Genomic DNA, 16,826 nt, shown 5'->3' on the forward strand with positions numbered 1-16,826 from the left:
TTCTTCTTTTTCAAAACACATGTATTCTTTACGTAATTTTTCAAAAAAGTATGAAAATGACTTGTTAGAAGATCTAAAACTATTTCTGACGGTAATAAGTTTACTTTTTTACTTTAAATTGTACTATCAACAAAATAAATAATCGTACGCAAAGCAAAGCAAATAAATGAAAAATGAATAATCAAGAAAAAATTTAGAAACGAATAATGTTTATTGCAGATTTCTCGAAATAGCTAAATTAGTCAAGCTCATCCACGAACGTGGCATCATCTCGTAATAGACATTCGTCACGTGGCGTCAAGCTATTTGTTCTAAACTTGTCAGTGAAACGGGTCCCACGTTTTGTACCATTCATCTCAAAAGCCGATATTAGTTTCACATCTCGAATCCTGGCCGTTGGATACTCTATAAGACGACTTTCAATAAAAACTTAGGTGGGACCCGCAGTTCTAGGGCTGTACTGTCACCCTCTTCCAGTGAATCTTGCACGAGTTTAACTACAATTTTATCGTTATTTACATAACCAGTCCATAACTATTCTATAATCAAACTAAAGACTGGAACTTTATATTTATCAATCTCAACTCTCTTTTGTTACTCGTTGGCACGACCTTGTTTCCGAATTAGTTAATGGAAGCTCAGCCGCAAGTGAATCTTTTCCTTGTCGGATCGTTCGGTGGAGGAAGAAAAGTTTGAAGAAGAGAGATTAAAGATCAAAACTTCAAATTGTATATTTCTTATGTAATTTCAATATTCTTGTATTTAGGTTACAATAATATTTGATTTATCTTGAAATTATAGTTAGCTCTCTTGCAACTGTAGTATAAGGCTTAGCTCTCGATCGTTATGACCCGAAAGAGGAACCGGTAACTCGGTAAGCCGAACGCATGATCCCGTTATTGGGCTTGACCTTTTTACCTTAGCCCAACATTAAGTATATATAACCCAATGACTCCAGCCCATGACCCGATATATAATGCCGGTGCTTCAAGAGAGAGATAAATAATACGGAGGAAGCCGAGAAAGAACCAAAAGCTTAAAATCATAATTTTCCTTTCTTTACCTGCGATTTTGTTTAGAGGGAGGAGCTTGAGGAGGAAGAGGAAAGAGACGACATGGGAGAGCGAAAGGTGCTTAATAAGTATTACCCGCCGGACTTCGACCCGTCGAAGCTTCCCAGGCTCAGGCGACCGAAGAACCAGCAGATCAAGGTGCGGATGATGCTTCCCATGAGTGTCCGATGCAACACCTGCGGAAACTATATCTACATGGGAACCAAGTTCAATTCGCGTAAAGAAGACGTCATTGGCGAGGTAGTTGAATCAATTTTTCTTTCGTTTTCTTCGGATCGTATTATATGTAGCGCTTATCGTTTTGATTCGGAAGCTTAGGAGTGTTATTTGATTTTAATAGGATTCCAGTGAAATTAATTAGGGTAATTATTGTGCTCAGTTCTTGAATTGAAACTTACCCCGAAAAAGATTTCAGATTTGGGGATTTAGGGTTTAGATGATTTGGTCTCAAGTTTTGTCTATGAGCAAGGAGATGACTTTGAACATAACCTAGTTTCGAACGACTTCAGTAGTTATACTTCGTGTTGTTTTGATGTGCTGTTTTTCTAATCAGATAGTTTTTCGGTTTTGTGCAGACGTATCTAGGGATTCAAATCTTTAGATTCTACTTCAAGTGCACCAAGTGCTCTGCAGAGCTCACGATGAAGACGGATCCACAGAACTCTGATTATATTGTGGAATCTGGGGCAAGTCGTAATTACGAACCCTGGCGTGCTGAAGACGAGGTAAGGAGTTCAGACAATGTTTAGCTCTTTGAGGATTAATACGACTTTGTAGTTTACTAATTCGCTATGTTTTTCTTGAATGCAGGAGATTGATAAGGAACAACGGAAAAGAGATGCCGAGGAGATGGGTGACGCTATGAAGTCTCTGGAGAACAGGACTTTGGATTCTAAAAGAGAAATGGATATTATAGCCGCTCTCGATGAGATGAAATCAATGAAGGTATGTGACTGATGCCTTCTTCCTTTCTCTCTCTATTGATCTCAGTGGTCGACTCTGAGATTTGTTTATATTTTGCTTCAGTTACATGCTTGAATTAGTCTGTTTTTAAGCACTGATTTTTTTCTCTTATTCGGTTTTTTTTTTTTTTTTTTTTTTTTTTTTTGCAGTCTAGACACGCTACTGTAAGCGTGGATGCGATGCTGGAGGCCTTGCAAAGAACAGGCGCTGAGAAGGTCAAACGTATAGAAGAAGAAGATGAAGCAGTTATAAAGTCGATATTTGGTGTAAGTGTTCATATCCTTCTTTCACAAACGTTGGTTCTCCACATGACATTTAGTTTTACTTAACTTATAAAGTATCTCCTGTTTCATATAAATGCAGAAACAGAAAGAAGTTGTTAGGAGAATTGCAGATGAAGACGATGAGGATGATGATGATGATGATTATCCCAACCTTCAGAAGGAGAAGAAAGAAGGATCATGTTCAGATCTTTCAAAGGTTATTCCTCCATCTGAACTTATTTCTCTAAACGTTTTTCAGACATTGCTCATCTTGTGTCTCTTTTATTGGATTCAGGACTAACTGTTAACTCTTTTTATTTTGATACAGAAGAGAAAGGCATCAGAAGAAAGTCCAAGCAACCCCACAGATATTTTGACTAGTTCATCTGCAGGTTAGTTATTAATTTTTCTTTTCAAGTCTATTGACTTTAATTTCCTTTTTTCATTTTAATGTTCTTAACGTTTACCTCCATTTCAATCAGATAACCCGAAGGAGCCCAAGAAACGAGCTACCAGCAAACAACCCTTCAAATCCGTTCACATAACAGTCATCAAGAAGCAGTCTCAGCCAGCTTCTTCGACGACTCCTGCTCCTGCAAAACCAGAGGAGAAGAAGACTGACGTTGTGGCTAACGCCGGATTGGCTTCTTTATTCCAGAACTATGGCAGTGATGAAGACGAGGATTGATTTTTATTTTCGGTTGCCAACAGGTTTCGCACTCTCAAAGTTCTATATCACTGTTTTAGAATTGAATCCATCCATGTGCTATTATAACTGAGTTGATAGTACGATCATACGATGCATATTTCCTGAGTCTTCATAAAATTATTTTACAGACAATAGCCAGAGAATCTGCTAATGATTTGGATTGATAGTTAGCTTCTGATGATGAAGCTGACCCAACTTACAAAAGTCTTCACATAAATACAGCAAAATGCATCCCAATTAGAAGAAGGAAAAAAAACAGAAATGGTGAGCAACTGCAACTCACTTCTGTCCTCTCTTCTTCCACAACTCACCAAACATCTTCATCCCGGAACTCCTCCTCTTCCCACTTCCCAATCCATCATCAGAATCCTCAGCCACCCCCGGCGGTTCCAGGAACCCAACCTCCGCATTCGGGTCAAACAACCCACCTGCAAAACACTTCTCCGCTGACCGAGATCGATCCCTCTCAAACTCTCCAGAAAGAACCGCAGCTGCAGCATCTGCCGCCTTTCTCCACTGCTCGGTTTGAACTCTAAGTTTCTTCATTTCAGCCTCTAAAGCCTCTTTCGCTTCTTCTACGGACTCGAGCTTCTCCTTTAAGTGAGCTGTCTTTCCTCTGCTTTCTTCTAACTCTTCCCCCATCCGACTCACCTTTGAAGCCATCTCGTCTTCATTAGCTTTCACGTTAGACATCTCTGTCGCCGAATCGCTCAGCTGACTCTTCAAGCTCTCGTTTTCTTTGCCTAGTGATTCATGTTCTTTCTCCATATCGTACAGTCTAGCTTTCAACATCTTGATCTCATCTTCCTTCGCAACCAAGTTCTCAGCTTCTTCTTTTACTACAGCAATCTTCTCAACAGGAACCTCAAACACATCGGTCTCTTTCTGGTCTCTATCGATTGTATCAGCCTCCACTCGAGCCTGAAGGTTTGGTTTCTTAGATTTGATATCATGATGAAGCTCATCTTGAGCTAGTTTCTTGACAGCTTCAGCACTAGCCAATTGCTCTTTGAGCAATCTCAGTTCCTCTTGTGCTTGTCCTAACTGCGACTCCAGATCCAATATTCGTCCCCCAAGTTTCTTCTGACCAAGAGGTTCACTGCGAGGCCCACCGCTTCTAGGAGATCTACAGTCAACACCAAGCTTGGAACTCCGGTCAGTGTTGATCAGACGGTTGGGGTGACTCAAGTCAGAAGTAGATGACGTTGTCCTCAACTTCGGAGCTTGTCTCTGAGATAACTCTGAAACTCTAAAGAAGACAACACCATAACAAGCTTTATTAGTCACAGACCACATACATACAGAGATCAATATCATATGTAGTCAAAATCTTTACCTTGGTCTTGGCATTTTGGGTCTTTTCTGCAGAGGATTTAACTAAGACAGAAGCCAAAGTTGGTGGAGCCTCGAAGGTTATGTAGTTGTTATGAAAATCTGAAGAATATATAAAACCATAAATGTCATTTATTACAGCAACTATCAAAGCCATGACTCATGTCGGAACTTTTCAAGGAACTTAGACAAGGTAATAATCATTCTCAATGAAGATGATTCTAAAGCTACAAGAAATTTCAAAAGATTATTCCTTTTTATGTTCGTTTTCACTTTATAAGCAAGGATCCAACAGGAAAAAGGTTTGAAACTTACCTTAAAGAAAGGTGAGGTCTTTGCATTTGAGATTCTGAAGGTAACTTGGAGAATATGTAGAAATAGTTAAAAGAGTGTGTGAACTAAATATGAAAAAGAAAGAAAGATGATTGTCGTTGGCTGATTGTGAGTTAATAGGAACAAGTAACAACGACATAAAACCAGAAGAAGACCCAAGATGAGGAGAGAGAGAGAGAGTAGTAATGTAACGCATGCACATTTTCGAAACAGACAGCTTTATTTGAAGACACACTCAAAAATCAAGAAGCAGAGAGAGATGAAATTTTAAAAATAAAATAAAAATGGAGAGAGACGTGAGTTTTGAAGATTTGAAATAAAGTTGTTGACGAAATTGGGTGTAGTGAAGTTTTTCAGTTTTAAAATCGAGGGACCATTGGGGGCCAATAAGGACCAACATGTAATTTCCAGTCTCTGAATCACGTCCACATATACACGTAAGACATATAATAATCATGTTTCTGTAATCATTACATAAGTCGGCTCTTTTTTGGTTGGTTTTGGGTTCGAATAAGTCAATAACACACGAGTGAATATGTTGGAAAATCCAGACAGCCATAGAAACGGCCTTCAAATGCTCTCAAAACCCAATCGTCGGGTTCTTCGACGTCCCTTTCGACTTCTTTGTGTTCTTTCGAACGCAGGCTTTAGGATTACAAGTGAAAATCTTCTACGGGTTTCTTCTCTCCTTAGCCACCTTTATCTTTTATTATGTGTTAGTTATGTTTGCTTCTCAGGTTACTGTCGAGTATCTCTCTGATTGTAATCGATTTAGTCCATCGGACGTTTAGTATTAAATGTAAGCATTGTTGTCCAAAAACATACACACAAGTGAATATCCCTATACCAAAACCTAACAATGGTTAATAGAAAATGAGTACTTAATGACAAAGTTTGAGAACTGAATCTAAGATACTATCTATCTTATTAAAACAAAAACATTACAACTTATTTTAGGTGGATTTTTAAGTTAGACACCACATTATTATTCACATTTAAATATTTTCTTAAACAGTTCAATATCAACCACCTATCATTTAACTTCACCGTGAGATCTATCTTATTATATGTTTTACATTATACATTTATTAAAAGAAACATCTATTCTATCGTTATAGTATACTCACATTAACATATTTATATTATATCATAGTACAAATATAACAACCCCTCTCTCTTTTATTATAGTCAAATGAATACAACAAATTTCTCCACAAGTCATTGCATCATGAGGCAGTCATTAGCGAGTCGAGTCATTGAGTCATTAACAAGTCCTTAGCCAATCATTATACAATTCCGACTATCTTGGTCCGGTTATCTCCTAAACCAATTGATTAAATTAACCAAATAATTTAAGAACATGTTTCCTCCATCATGAAATTGTAATTATCTTAAACACAAAAGCTTTTTGAATTAAATTTTAAATAGCTTGATATGGATTTTTATGAAACTAAATACTAAGTTGTTATTTGTAAATTAAAATATCATAATTGCCAGATTTGAAAAATCATGAATATGGATTTCAATCTCCGGATTACAGAAACATCAATTTATACTTTAAAAAATTCGATTATGGAAAAACCCATTCTCCAAGTTCAGTCTACTATGCTCAAAATCTCGGTTACAATCAAATATTCACAATCAAATTGCCAGATTTGAAAAATAATGACTATGGAAAACCCATTTTCCAAGTTTCTTCTGCTAGACCTCAGATCTCGGTTTCAATAAAATCCAGAGATTTTGTATTTATTATACCTAACTTAATAGGTTAGGGAATATTCATTTCCTCCCACTAAAATATGTCCATAAATATTTGTCGATATCATTCATCATTTGACATTCACATAAAGCTCCCAAAAAGCACAATATCGGAACCAAGCACTTTAGTTCTAGTTAATGGTGTGAAACCTTACAGACCCAATTGGCAAATTCGAGTTAAAGAGCTTCATTGTTGGAAAAAAAAACACCTTTTGGAGGCAACACATTAGAGTGTATCCTTGCTGATGAAACTGTACATATTGTTTATAATTTGTGTTTTATAAATCACAATTGGCATATTGATAGCCAATCTTATATAGGAATCGATAAATCTATCAAGAAACAAATAAATCTGAATACGAACAAAAAAATCAGTATCGATTGAATATTGAAAACAAAGAATAAGAATATAGATTCTAACATTTTACGAGTATATCTATTGATGGGTTTGCTCTGTTTTACGAGAATGAAGAAAGAAATCTTGGGGTTCTCTGAATTCCTAAATTTTGATCGGGTTACGAATACTTTTTCAACCTGAATTGATGACTTCGAAGAGGAACAAACACATTTAGAAGAAAAAAAGACATGTTTATGTCTTTAGAAGAAAATAAAGCAAAGAAAAGAAAAATAAAGGGTGACCGTTTTTTATTCTTTCTTTTCATGGACAACTGTTGTTACTAATGGACTTATTAATATGATATGGACATGTGCATTTACAATAAAAAAAATTCTTTGTGGATTATAATAGTTAGATTGCCCATAAATATAAAACAAAAACATTTTTTATTGAACTTAACTTTTTAACCAAACACATTGTTATTCTTTATTTATTGAACTTCTTCCATACGCATTGAAAATACTATTCTATTAATAAAAACAAATTGAAACTATAACTTTTTTCGATTAGCACAGTTTCATTTAAATTATTTGACTAAATAAAAATTGTTATATCTAAAAATTTATACAAACATTTTATATATCCGCATGGGGTTAATCAATTTTTTTTTTTTGCGTACAATTGTTTGTTGGGGTTCTTTAAAAATGACTCAAAATTTCAAGTCAAACACAAAAATAACCTATGTTTTTTTTGAAACTTTGTTTTGTCCTATTCATCCTAGAAGTTCTAGTTATTCACGAAAATGTCTTTACTTTTTTTTCGAAAATAATGCTTTTACCTTACCATCATCATCTTCACCAAATATTTATAATTTTGCCATTGACATCAATACCTCAACCACCATGAACTACCAAATTGAGAGTGTTAATGCCCTAAAGTTTCGATTTTTCTCATCCTTTCTCATTTCCTTTTCACACAAACCACATATTTTACACTTTCTCTCAAAATTCATCAAAAAAATTGAAGATTTTGATTACAAATTATGTAAGGTTCATAGGCTCACGATTCTTGGTGATTAACGAGTAGGTGGCTGTTGTGGTGAAGTTCTGGGTGATTGGAGAAACCACACAAGTATTCTCACGAGTTCAAGGTATGAAATCGCAAACCACATTTTATTTTTCAGATCTGTTCGACGAAGAATACTTCTAAAGAAGTCTTCTGGTCAATGCATATGTTAGTTTTGCAATTGACCTTTGTAAACAAAAAATTTTGAAATTTTAAGAGAAGACTTCCTTAAAATTTGACTGAAGTCTTCTCGGACAAACAAGTTAGTTTTAAATTTGACTGAAGTTCGTCAGAAATTTGACTTTTTGTAGAAGACTTCTAAGGAAGTCTTCCTGGAGAAAACTTTTACAGAAGTCTTCTGAAATTCTTCCCTAAGTCTTCTCAATGCCGGAAGATGTCTGCGTGGGTTACTTTTGCAATTGAAAAATAATAGTAAAACATTTAATATCAATGAGAAGACTTCGAGTTTAATTCTGGGTTTTGGTCAAACCTTTGCCCGCGAGAGAAGACTTCTAAAGAAGTCATCTGACGGAAGACTTCTAAAGAAGTCTTCTCTCGAAAAGTCAAATATAGTCAATTGCAAAAGTAACCCATCAGACGTCTTGAAACATTGAGAAGACTTCCGGAAGACTTAGAGAAGACTTCTTTTGAAGTATTCTCCAGGTAGACTTCCCTAGAAGTCTTCTACAAAAGTCAAAATTCTGACCAACTTCGGTCAAAATCAAAAATAATATGTTTATCCGATCTGAAAATTTCAAAGTCTTCTCTGGAAATTTCGAAAAAAAATCAATTTCAAAAGTAAGCCAATATTTACAAAGGCAGACTTCCGAAGATGTCTTCTGTAGAGTAGACTTCTTAAGAAGTCTTCCTTCGTAAATTTCCAATTGCAAAATGACCTAAACAGAAGACTTCTTTTGAAGTCTATACAGGGTAGGCTACTTTTGAAGTCTTCCATGGATGACTTCAAAAGAAATCTTCTACGTAAATCTTTATTAACCTTCAAATTTATCCAAAATTAAAATGAATTTTTAATATGTTTTTGCTAATTCATGTTTATTAGTCAATATTGGGACTACTGAGTCGAATTCATAACTTAATTGGTGATAACTATGAAGTTACAAACATTGATGTTTAATAATGTTTCTAGCTAAGCGGAGACGTCTTATGTAAGTCTTCCTCATAAGTGTTAACTTTCAAAAGTGTTAAGTAACTTCAAGAATATCAAGTCATATGGTTTAATGTGTTTTTTTAGATCATAAGATATAATTTTTAACTTACATGAAATCAACTTTCACTTAAAATTCAAGTTTGATCTTTTGTGAATGTGACTAAGTTTTTTTTGTGAAGTCTTCTCTCTTGGTTTTAGTAAATTTGACAAAGTTTTTGTGTTGTTTTGTTTTTATTAGTGGGTTGAATGGTTAAAAAAATTCTTTTGATTAACATTTCTTTAAGTCTTCGTAGAGAAGACTTACAAAGAAGTCATCATAGATAAGACTTACAAAAAAGTCTTCTCTAACGGAGGGTTATAACGGTAAAACTGAATACATGTTTTTTGTTTGTTCGTAAGGGGACTGTTGTAATTTCACTAGACTTTTGAGTTACTTTTGCATTTGATTGAATTTGGGGTATACTTTTGCATTCAAAATCAAATTTTAAGTCACTTTTGGCAAATCTCTCTTGTTTGTTTATCTATCTTACTATTACAACTATTTTATTAGAATTATAACGAAGACTTTAGGGATATTAGTCTATATCGTATTGGTTAATATTAGATTAGTATTTTCACCTTATGTCTATATTTATAAGACACTGATATGTTAATCCAAATCGTATTGGTTACTATATTAAATTGTATTAGTTAATATTATATTAGTGTTTTCATTGCGTGGTTATATATATTTAATACACCAATGAAAAACTACTAATACAAAAGATAGTTTTAATAATTTTTTTTACACATAAAATGAAATTGGATAAACTCGAAATGTGTTAAATGAAAAATAAAATCCGTGCGGTCGCGCGGATTTATGATCTAGTTTAATTTTATTTACGTGCATATTTTTTTTGGTGATATAAATGTGGATTTATGCAGAAAAATGTTTAAAATAAATATACACACATGCATGGATTTACACCTACATAATTAATATTTCTGACACTCTTGTTTCTTTTTCCGTCGGTTTTCTACAAAGTTCAGTTTACAAGCACTATTTTATTATCACTCCCCACTAGTTTCAACGTTTTTTTGTGATCTCTAACACGTCGAGAAGCCAATTTGATGTTTATTTAAGGTTTTTAAAAATAAATTAAAGCGAAACTAACCTACAAATATTATATTTTTTTTGTTGGCGTTGAATTCACATTACATAGCCGACAAAAAAAATCAAAATATTGATGGTAAGTGTCCATATCAATAAACAATTGTAGCTAAAACTCAAATAAATTAGATATGACACTAACAGCATGCGCAACGGTGAGATTTATTGGAGTCCTTAGCGACAAGGATATTTTGGATTAATTCTGGATATGTTGGATTTTTATTTAAAAAAAAAAAATGACCATTCACGGGCCGCCACGTAGTCGTGGAGACCCGCAAATAGTGCAATGATTCACTAAGAAAGAGTCTTTATTTAGGAATTTTAAAGGTTGAATTCTTAGCTTTTGGTGGGGTCCACTGATTATTTAATTATTTTTTCCCTAAGAACTCCCATTTAAGGATTTCCGTTGCGCATGCTCTAAAGGGTATATTGAATTAATGATTTTAGTAGATTTTAGAATGTTTTGATTTTGGTGAGTTTTGAAGTGATTTGAGTAAAAGTGTAAAAATAAAAATAAAATTTATAGGTGATTTGGTAAGATATTTTAGGAAATTTTTTGAATTGATTAGGTGATTTGAAATGATAATATTTAACTACTAATATTTTCTCATGTGTTAAGCAAAACAATCCTCAATTATGAACCTTTATAAAGTTCATAAGTACGTATAGTTCAGCCAATGGTCCCTGCATGATAATGAGGCTTTGGCTATAGTTTCGAATCAGGTGAACAGATAAATACATTTCAAAGTTCACTTTTTTTTTCATCTTAACTCATGAAGAAATGTTTTCTTTTGATACTCAGAGCATAAGGTCAAGAACATCAATACACTGCTAAAACTAGACTAGTCCAACACAAGCCAACATTCAATGCTAGCATAACAATTAAATCAGTCAAGCTCAACTCTTTCAGTCCGAAATCAAAACAAGATCATGTTGATTGTGATCATGCCAGAGCCTACAATCTTCAATGCAAATATGAAACAAGTCACCCTGAAGGCAAGAACATAAAACTCCATAAATTGTAGCAGAAGGAAGAAACCATAGCTCAAACAAAGGTAGCGACATAGGGCCTAATACAATCTAGCTAAGCAGCAAATGGGAACCAACAACACCGAGATAAGTCTAGAACCAAAATCTACAAAACTTTAAAGCCAAAGCTTTAATCTGAGAGATCAACATTGTAACCCTAACAAAACGGAAGCTTCAAGCCTAAAGCCATGAGAGACAAAACCAAATTAAATTGATATCATTGAACCCAAAACGGAACATGTGCGATCCAATAACTGACTAGAATCACCACCACAAAGGACTGTCAAAGAATCTGAATCACCGCACACGGCCATTCCTTCGATCATGAGCAAGCATAAACCGGACAAAGCAAGACTGGAATACAAGGATCAAGCACATGCAGCCATAGAAACACCACCGGTGAAGCTAATTCAAAAAGGAGGTCATGTAATTCGGGAACTAGATCCGCAACAGTCACCAAGCTCAGGGTCAAACACCATATCAAAAATTAAAACTGTACACGAAATCAAAAGCTATAGATGATTCCGACGGCGGTGTCGATGTCGCAACCACCGCCGGATCTAACAACCGCAAACGTTCGAGAGTTTTCAGAGACAGATGATGAGAAAAACGAGAACTTGAGATATTATGCATAATATATTAATTAATTTATTTTCAAGTATCTTCAAATACCATCTATGGAGATGTTATTCTTCGAGAACTATTTTTAACTAAAATTGAACTTGAAGTCTCCTAAAATCTGTATCACAAACTTTTTTTACTAAATATTGTTTTCAATTGAATAACAGTAGATTTGATATAGTTTTTATAAATGCTTAATTGAATAACAAGAGATTGTAAGTGAAATTAAGTGATTTTGCACAAATCACATATTGATTAACACTTGATTTTGAAAGAGTTTTTAAAATGATTGATTGAATAACACAAGACTTTAACAAAAATCCAAAATCCAAAATCTCCTAAAACCTTTGATTCAATACACCCCCTCCCCCCCAAGTGATTAGGATTTCATTTTTAGGTCAAGAGTTAGTGGTTTTAGGTTGGGTGGCTATAAGTAAATCCAGTTTCATGTGTTCGAAACTGGCGATAAATTAGTACAATAATTGCAAACTTGAATCTACCGAATCTCAAAATGTCTTGTTTTCCGTTTTAGAAATGACTAGATTAAGACATGCGATATGCGATTTGGACGGAGTGAATGTTATATATACATACAATTTTATTTATTATTATTTATTTATGTTTTTTTTTACTTATATTAAATTAATGAAAGGACAGTGACTATTACATATATAACTAAATTGGTGCGGATATATAAATTAAAATAATCATTGTTATTAACAATCATTTTAGGGAGAATTGCCAAGTGTGACTCAAAACTTGGAGTCAAACCCAAAACAATACCCCAACTTGGGTCAAAGGCAAAAGTAACCTAAAAGGCTATTGAAATTACAACTATCCCCTTGTGACCAAACAAAAAAACGGAATTCTTTTTACGTTTCTACCCCTCGCAAGTCGTCTGTTTAGACGACTTGAAAATAAGTCGTCCAGACGACTTAACTGAAAGTCGTCTGGACAGTTAGTCTTAAACATAATTTAAAAATTTTGTAAAAAATATTTTGATAAGTGAAAAATGGGAATTATGTAATTAACATATGTCTTAGGAGGTATAAATTAAGATATAACAAATTTCAATTGTTTTCAGCATAGATGAGTGAAAGTAGTAGTGAGTCATGATATTCTTTAGTTTATGTTTCATCAACATATGTTGTAGTATTGTATGTGTTCTTAGGGTTAGATTTTGGAAAGCATTAAAACCGTTTTTGAAAATTTTTAAAATTACTTATGCGTGTTCATTTCTGTGTATAGTAAACACTATTTAAGTATAATTTGATTTTATAACGTGGTTAGTTAGTTAATCTAGTCATTTTAGTTTAGGGGTTCATTTTAGGGTCTAGGACGACTTAATATTTTGTCGTCTGAAAACAGACGACTAAATATTAAGTCGTCTGTTGTACATTATCAGCCAGAATAAGTCGTCTAAACCGGACCAAACCTTAAAGTTTACCAATGTAATTTTAAAGCTAACCGGATTATTTACCCAATATATAAGGTGATTTTTATTTTTTTGTTTCATTTTTCGCGAAATTCAGAAACCCTAACAGTTCTCCCTCTCAAAGGCGATTTCGAATTCCCACGATTTCCGAACAAACCATCGTTCTCAACATCGGCTATCTATCTCACTTCATTCTCACCGTTGTCGCCGCAGCTTCTTCTAACCCTAGCCGCGCCGATTCCTCTAAACCCTAGCGCCGCCGATTCCTCTAAACCCTAGCGCCGCCGATTCCTCTAAACCCTAGCGCCGCCGATTCCTCTAAACCCTAGCGCCGCCGATTCCTCTAAACCCTAGCGCCGCCGATTCCTCTAAACCCTAGCGCCGCCGATTCCTCTAAACCCTAGCGCCGCCGATTCCTCTAAACCCTAGCGCCGCCGATTCCTCTAAACCCTAGCGCCGCCGATTCCTCTAAACCCTAGCGCCGCCGATTCCTCTAAACCCTAGCGCCGCCGCTTCCACTATATCCGAACAAACCGTCGCCCTCGCCACCGTGGTCACCAACGTTCTAAACACTAGCGCCGCCGCTTCTTCTAAACCCTAGCGCCGCCGCTTCTTCTCTGTAAACCTTAGCGCCGTTTCTCTGTAAACCCTAACGCCGCTAAGTCATCAATCTCGAGGAAAAGATGAACATAAAACGTTGTCTCTATCAATTTACTCATTCTCACCGTTTCACGTTTATTTTTTCAGATCTATAACCGCAATGACGAGTACTCCAACTCCTTCTGCGACTGGAAGACTTGTAAGTAATTTAAGTCGTCTACTAAGTCGTCTGGACTTATATTGTTGTCTTTGATTATTTTGCAGACAAAAAGGATGGATATTCCAGAACTCCCCCGTAGGTTATACACATCAGGGGAAGAACCAGAAGCCCACAATAGCATTTCGTATCATACGGATAACAGCAAGTTGCATACTGCTCTTAGGAAAGCTCTTACTGATGACGAATTTGAAGAGCTCAAGGAGTCGAGTTTGGGAGTTTTCATCAAGTTCAAGGAGCAGGGATTTGGTTGGGCTTCAAGGCTGGTTCACTACATGCTCAGTTTCAAGCTGGACATTAAGAAGAAGTATGAGATGTGGTCTCTCGTTGGTCCAGAACCTTTGAGGTTTTCACTGTTAGAGTTTGAAAACCTCACTGGTCTAAACTGCGAGTACATCGAGGACCTTGAGACACCAAAATGTGACGTTACCCCAGAGATGGTTTCTTTCTGGGGGATGCTGGGAGTTCATCTGGAAGCTGGGCCAACTACTGATCAGATAATAGCAGCACTGAAGAGATGCGGGGATTGGTCCAGGGAAGATCGCAAGCGGCTCGCGTACCTCTCCATCTTCACTGGATTCATTGAAGGGAGAAAGTTTTCAACCGCTACACGATCTACTCTGGCAAGGCTAGTGATGGATTTAGAACGGTTTGAGAATTATCCATGGGGGAGAGTCGCGTTTAAGGTGCTGATGGACTCTTTGTGGAACAAAGAAATTGCTGGCTGTTACACCGTGGATGGGTTTATACAAGTTCTTCAGGTCTAGACGTACACAGCTATGCCGGAATTGGGTGCTAGTATTGGTGGTCCCAGAGCAGACAGTCCGTCTCCACCGATACTGGCTTACGAGGGCAGCAGAGGCCGCAGATCAATGAAAGCTGCTATCTTGAGTCAGGTATTTACTTCAATCCAAAAGACTGCGCAGACGACTTATTATAAGTCGTCTGGAAAGTCTTCCATCTGGACGACTTATTAGACGACTTATAATAAGGCGTCTGGAAAGTCTTCCCAGCTGGACGACTTATCGGACGACTTAATTAAGTCGTCTGGAAAGTCTTCCATCTGGACGACTTATTAGACGACTTATAATAAGGCGTCTGGAAAGTCTTCCCAGCTGGACGACTTATCGGACGACTTAATTAAGTCGTCTGGAAAGTCTTCCATCTGGACGACTTATTAGACGACTTATAATAAGGCGTCTGGAAAGTCTTCCCAGCTGGACGACTTATCGGACGACTTAATTAAGTCGTCTGGAAAGTCTTCCATCTGGACGACTTATTAGACGACTTATAATAAGGCGTCTGGAAAGTCTTCCCAGCTGGACGACTTATCGGACGACTTAATTAAGTCGTCTGGAAAGTCTTCCATCTGGACGACTTATTAGACGACTTATAATAAGGCGTCTGGAAAGTCTTCCCAGCTGGACGACTTATCGGACGACTTAATTAAGTCGTCTGGAAAGTCTTCCATCTGGACGACTTATTAGACGACTTATAATAAGGCGTCTGGAAAGTCTTCCCAGCTGGACGACTTATCGGACGACTTAATTAAGTCGTCTGGAAAGTCTTCCATCTGGACGACTTATTAGACGACTTATAATAAGGCGTCTGGAAAGTCTTCCCAGCTGGACGACTTATCGGACGACTTAATTAAGTCGTCTGGAAAGTCTTCCATCTGGACGACTTATTAGACGACTTATAATAAGGCGTCTGGAAAGTCTTCCCAGCTGGACGACTTATCGGACGACTTAATTAAGTCGTCTGGAAAGTCTTCCATCTGGACGACTTATTAGACGACTTATAATAAGGCGTCTGGAAAGTCTTCCCAGCTGGACGACTTATCGGACGACTTAATTAAGTCGTCTGGAAAGTCTTCCATCTGGACGACTTATTAGACGACTTATAATAAGGCGTCTGGAAAGTCTTCCCAGCTGGACGACTTATCGGACGACTTAATTAAGTCGTCTGGAAAGTCTTCCATCTGGACGACTTATTAGACGACTTATAATAAGGCGTCTGGAAAGTCTTCCCAGCTGGACGACTTATCGGACGACTTAATTAAGTCGTCTGGAAAGTCTTCCATCTGGACGACTTATTAGACGACTTATAATAAGGCGTCTGGAAAGTCTTCCCAGCTGGACGACTTATCGGACGACTTAATTAAGTCGTCTGGAAAGTCTTCCATCTGGACGACTTATTAGACGACTTATAATAAGGCGTCTGGAAAGTCTTCCCAGCTGGACGACTTATCGGACGACTTAATTAAGTCGTCTGGAAAGTCTTCCATCTGGACGACTTATTAGACGACTTATAATAAGGCGTCTGGAAAGTCTTCCCAGCTGGACGACTTATCGGACGACTTAATTAAGTCGTCTGGAAAGTCTTCCATCTGGACGACTTATTAGACGACTTATAATAAGGCGTCTGGAAAGTCTTCCCAGCTGGACGACTTATCGGACGACTTAATTAAGTCGTCTGGAAAGTCTTCCATCTGGACGACTTATTAGACGACTTATAATAAGGCGTCTGGAAACGATGTATAGTATAATTTTTAAATATGACTATTTATTAAATAAAATTTTCCTATTTATATGGTTAAAAAACTGAAACATTGATAACAAAATTTTCAATATATTTTTTATTAATTTATAATCATTTTTACAAATTCAATGAAATTTTTGAAAATAAACTATTAAATTCTTAGTATTTGTTCAATAAAAATTTGAAATTTAAATATTTATGCATTTTATATAATATATAATTTAATTTAAAC

General features: G+C 36.1%; 2 protein-coding genes across 2 annotated transcripts; one reads left to right on the forward strand and one right to left on the reverse strand.

Annotated features, from left to right (window-relative positions):
• The first annotated feature begins 1,000 nt into the window (after positions 1-1,000).
• LOC106296118 (coiled-coil domain-containing protein 94 homolog) lies at positions 1,001-3,142 on the forward strand. Its single transcript, XM_013732177.1, has 7 exons — positions 1,001-1,313; positions 1,649-1,798; positions 1,884-2,018; positions 2,186-2,302; positions 2,400-2,516; positions 2,628-2,691; positions 2,782-3,142. Exons 1-7 carry the CDS (start codon positions 1,116-1,118, stop codon positions 2,985-2,987), a joined length of 987 nt encoding a protein of 328 aa, XP_013587631.1. The 5' UTR covers positions 1,001-1,115; the 3' UTR covers positions 2,988-3,142.
• A 9-nt stretch (positions 3,143-3,151) lies between these two features.
• On the reverse strand, positions 3,152-4,962 carry LOC106296119 (interactor of constitutive active ROPs 1-like). Its single transcript, XM_013732178.1, has 3 exons — positions 4,656-4,962; positions 4,345-4,442; positions 3,152-4,257 (listed from the first exon to the last, which is right to left on the reverse strand). Exons 2-3 carry the CDS (start codon positions 4,356-4,358, stop codon positions 3,288-3,290), a joined length of 984 nt encoding a protein of 327 aa, XP_013587632.1. The 5' UTR covers positions 4,359-4,442; positions 4,656-4,962; the 3' UTR covers positions 3,152-3,287.
• Positions 4,963-16,826: the final 11,864 nt, after the last annotated feature.

Source organism: Brassica oleracea, chromosome C5 (assembly GCF_000695525.1).
Source record: "Brassica oleracea var. oleracea cultivar TO1000 chromosome C5, BOL, whole genome shotgun sequence".
NCBI classification, from domain to species: domain Eukaryota; kingdom Viridiplantae; phylum Streptophyta; class Magnoliopsida; order Brassicales; family Brassicaceae; genus Brassica; species Brassica oleracea.

Excerpts from the sequence above, each read along its gene's own strand:
- LOC106296118 (XM_013732177.1), top strand. The coding sequence starts at position 1,116 with ATGGGAGAGCGAAAGGTGCTTAATAAGTATTACCCGCCGGACTTCGAC. Across the intron at positions 2,303-2,399 it reads TTATAAAGTCGATATTTGGT|AAACAGAAAGAAGTTGTTAG; the intron begins GTAAGTGTTCAT and ends ATATAAATGCAG. Across the intron at positions 2,692-2,781 it reads TTTGACTAGTTCATCTGCAG|ATAACCCGAAGGAGCCCAAG; the intron begins GTTAGTTATTAA and ends CATTTCAATCAG.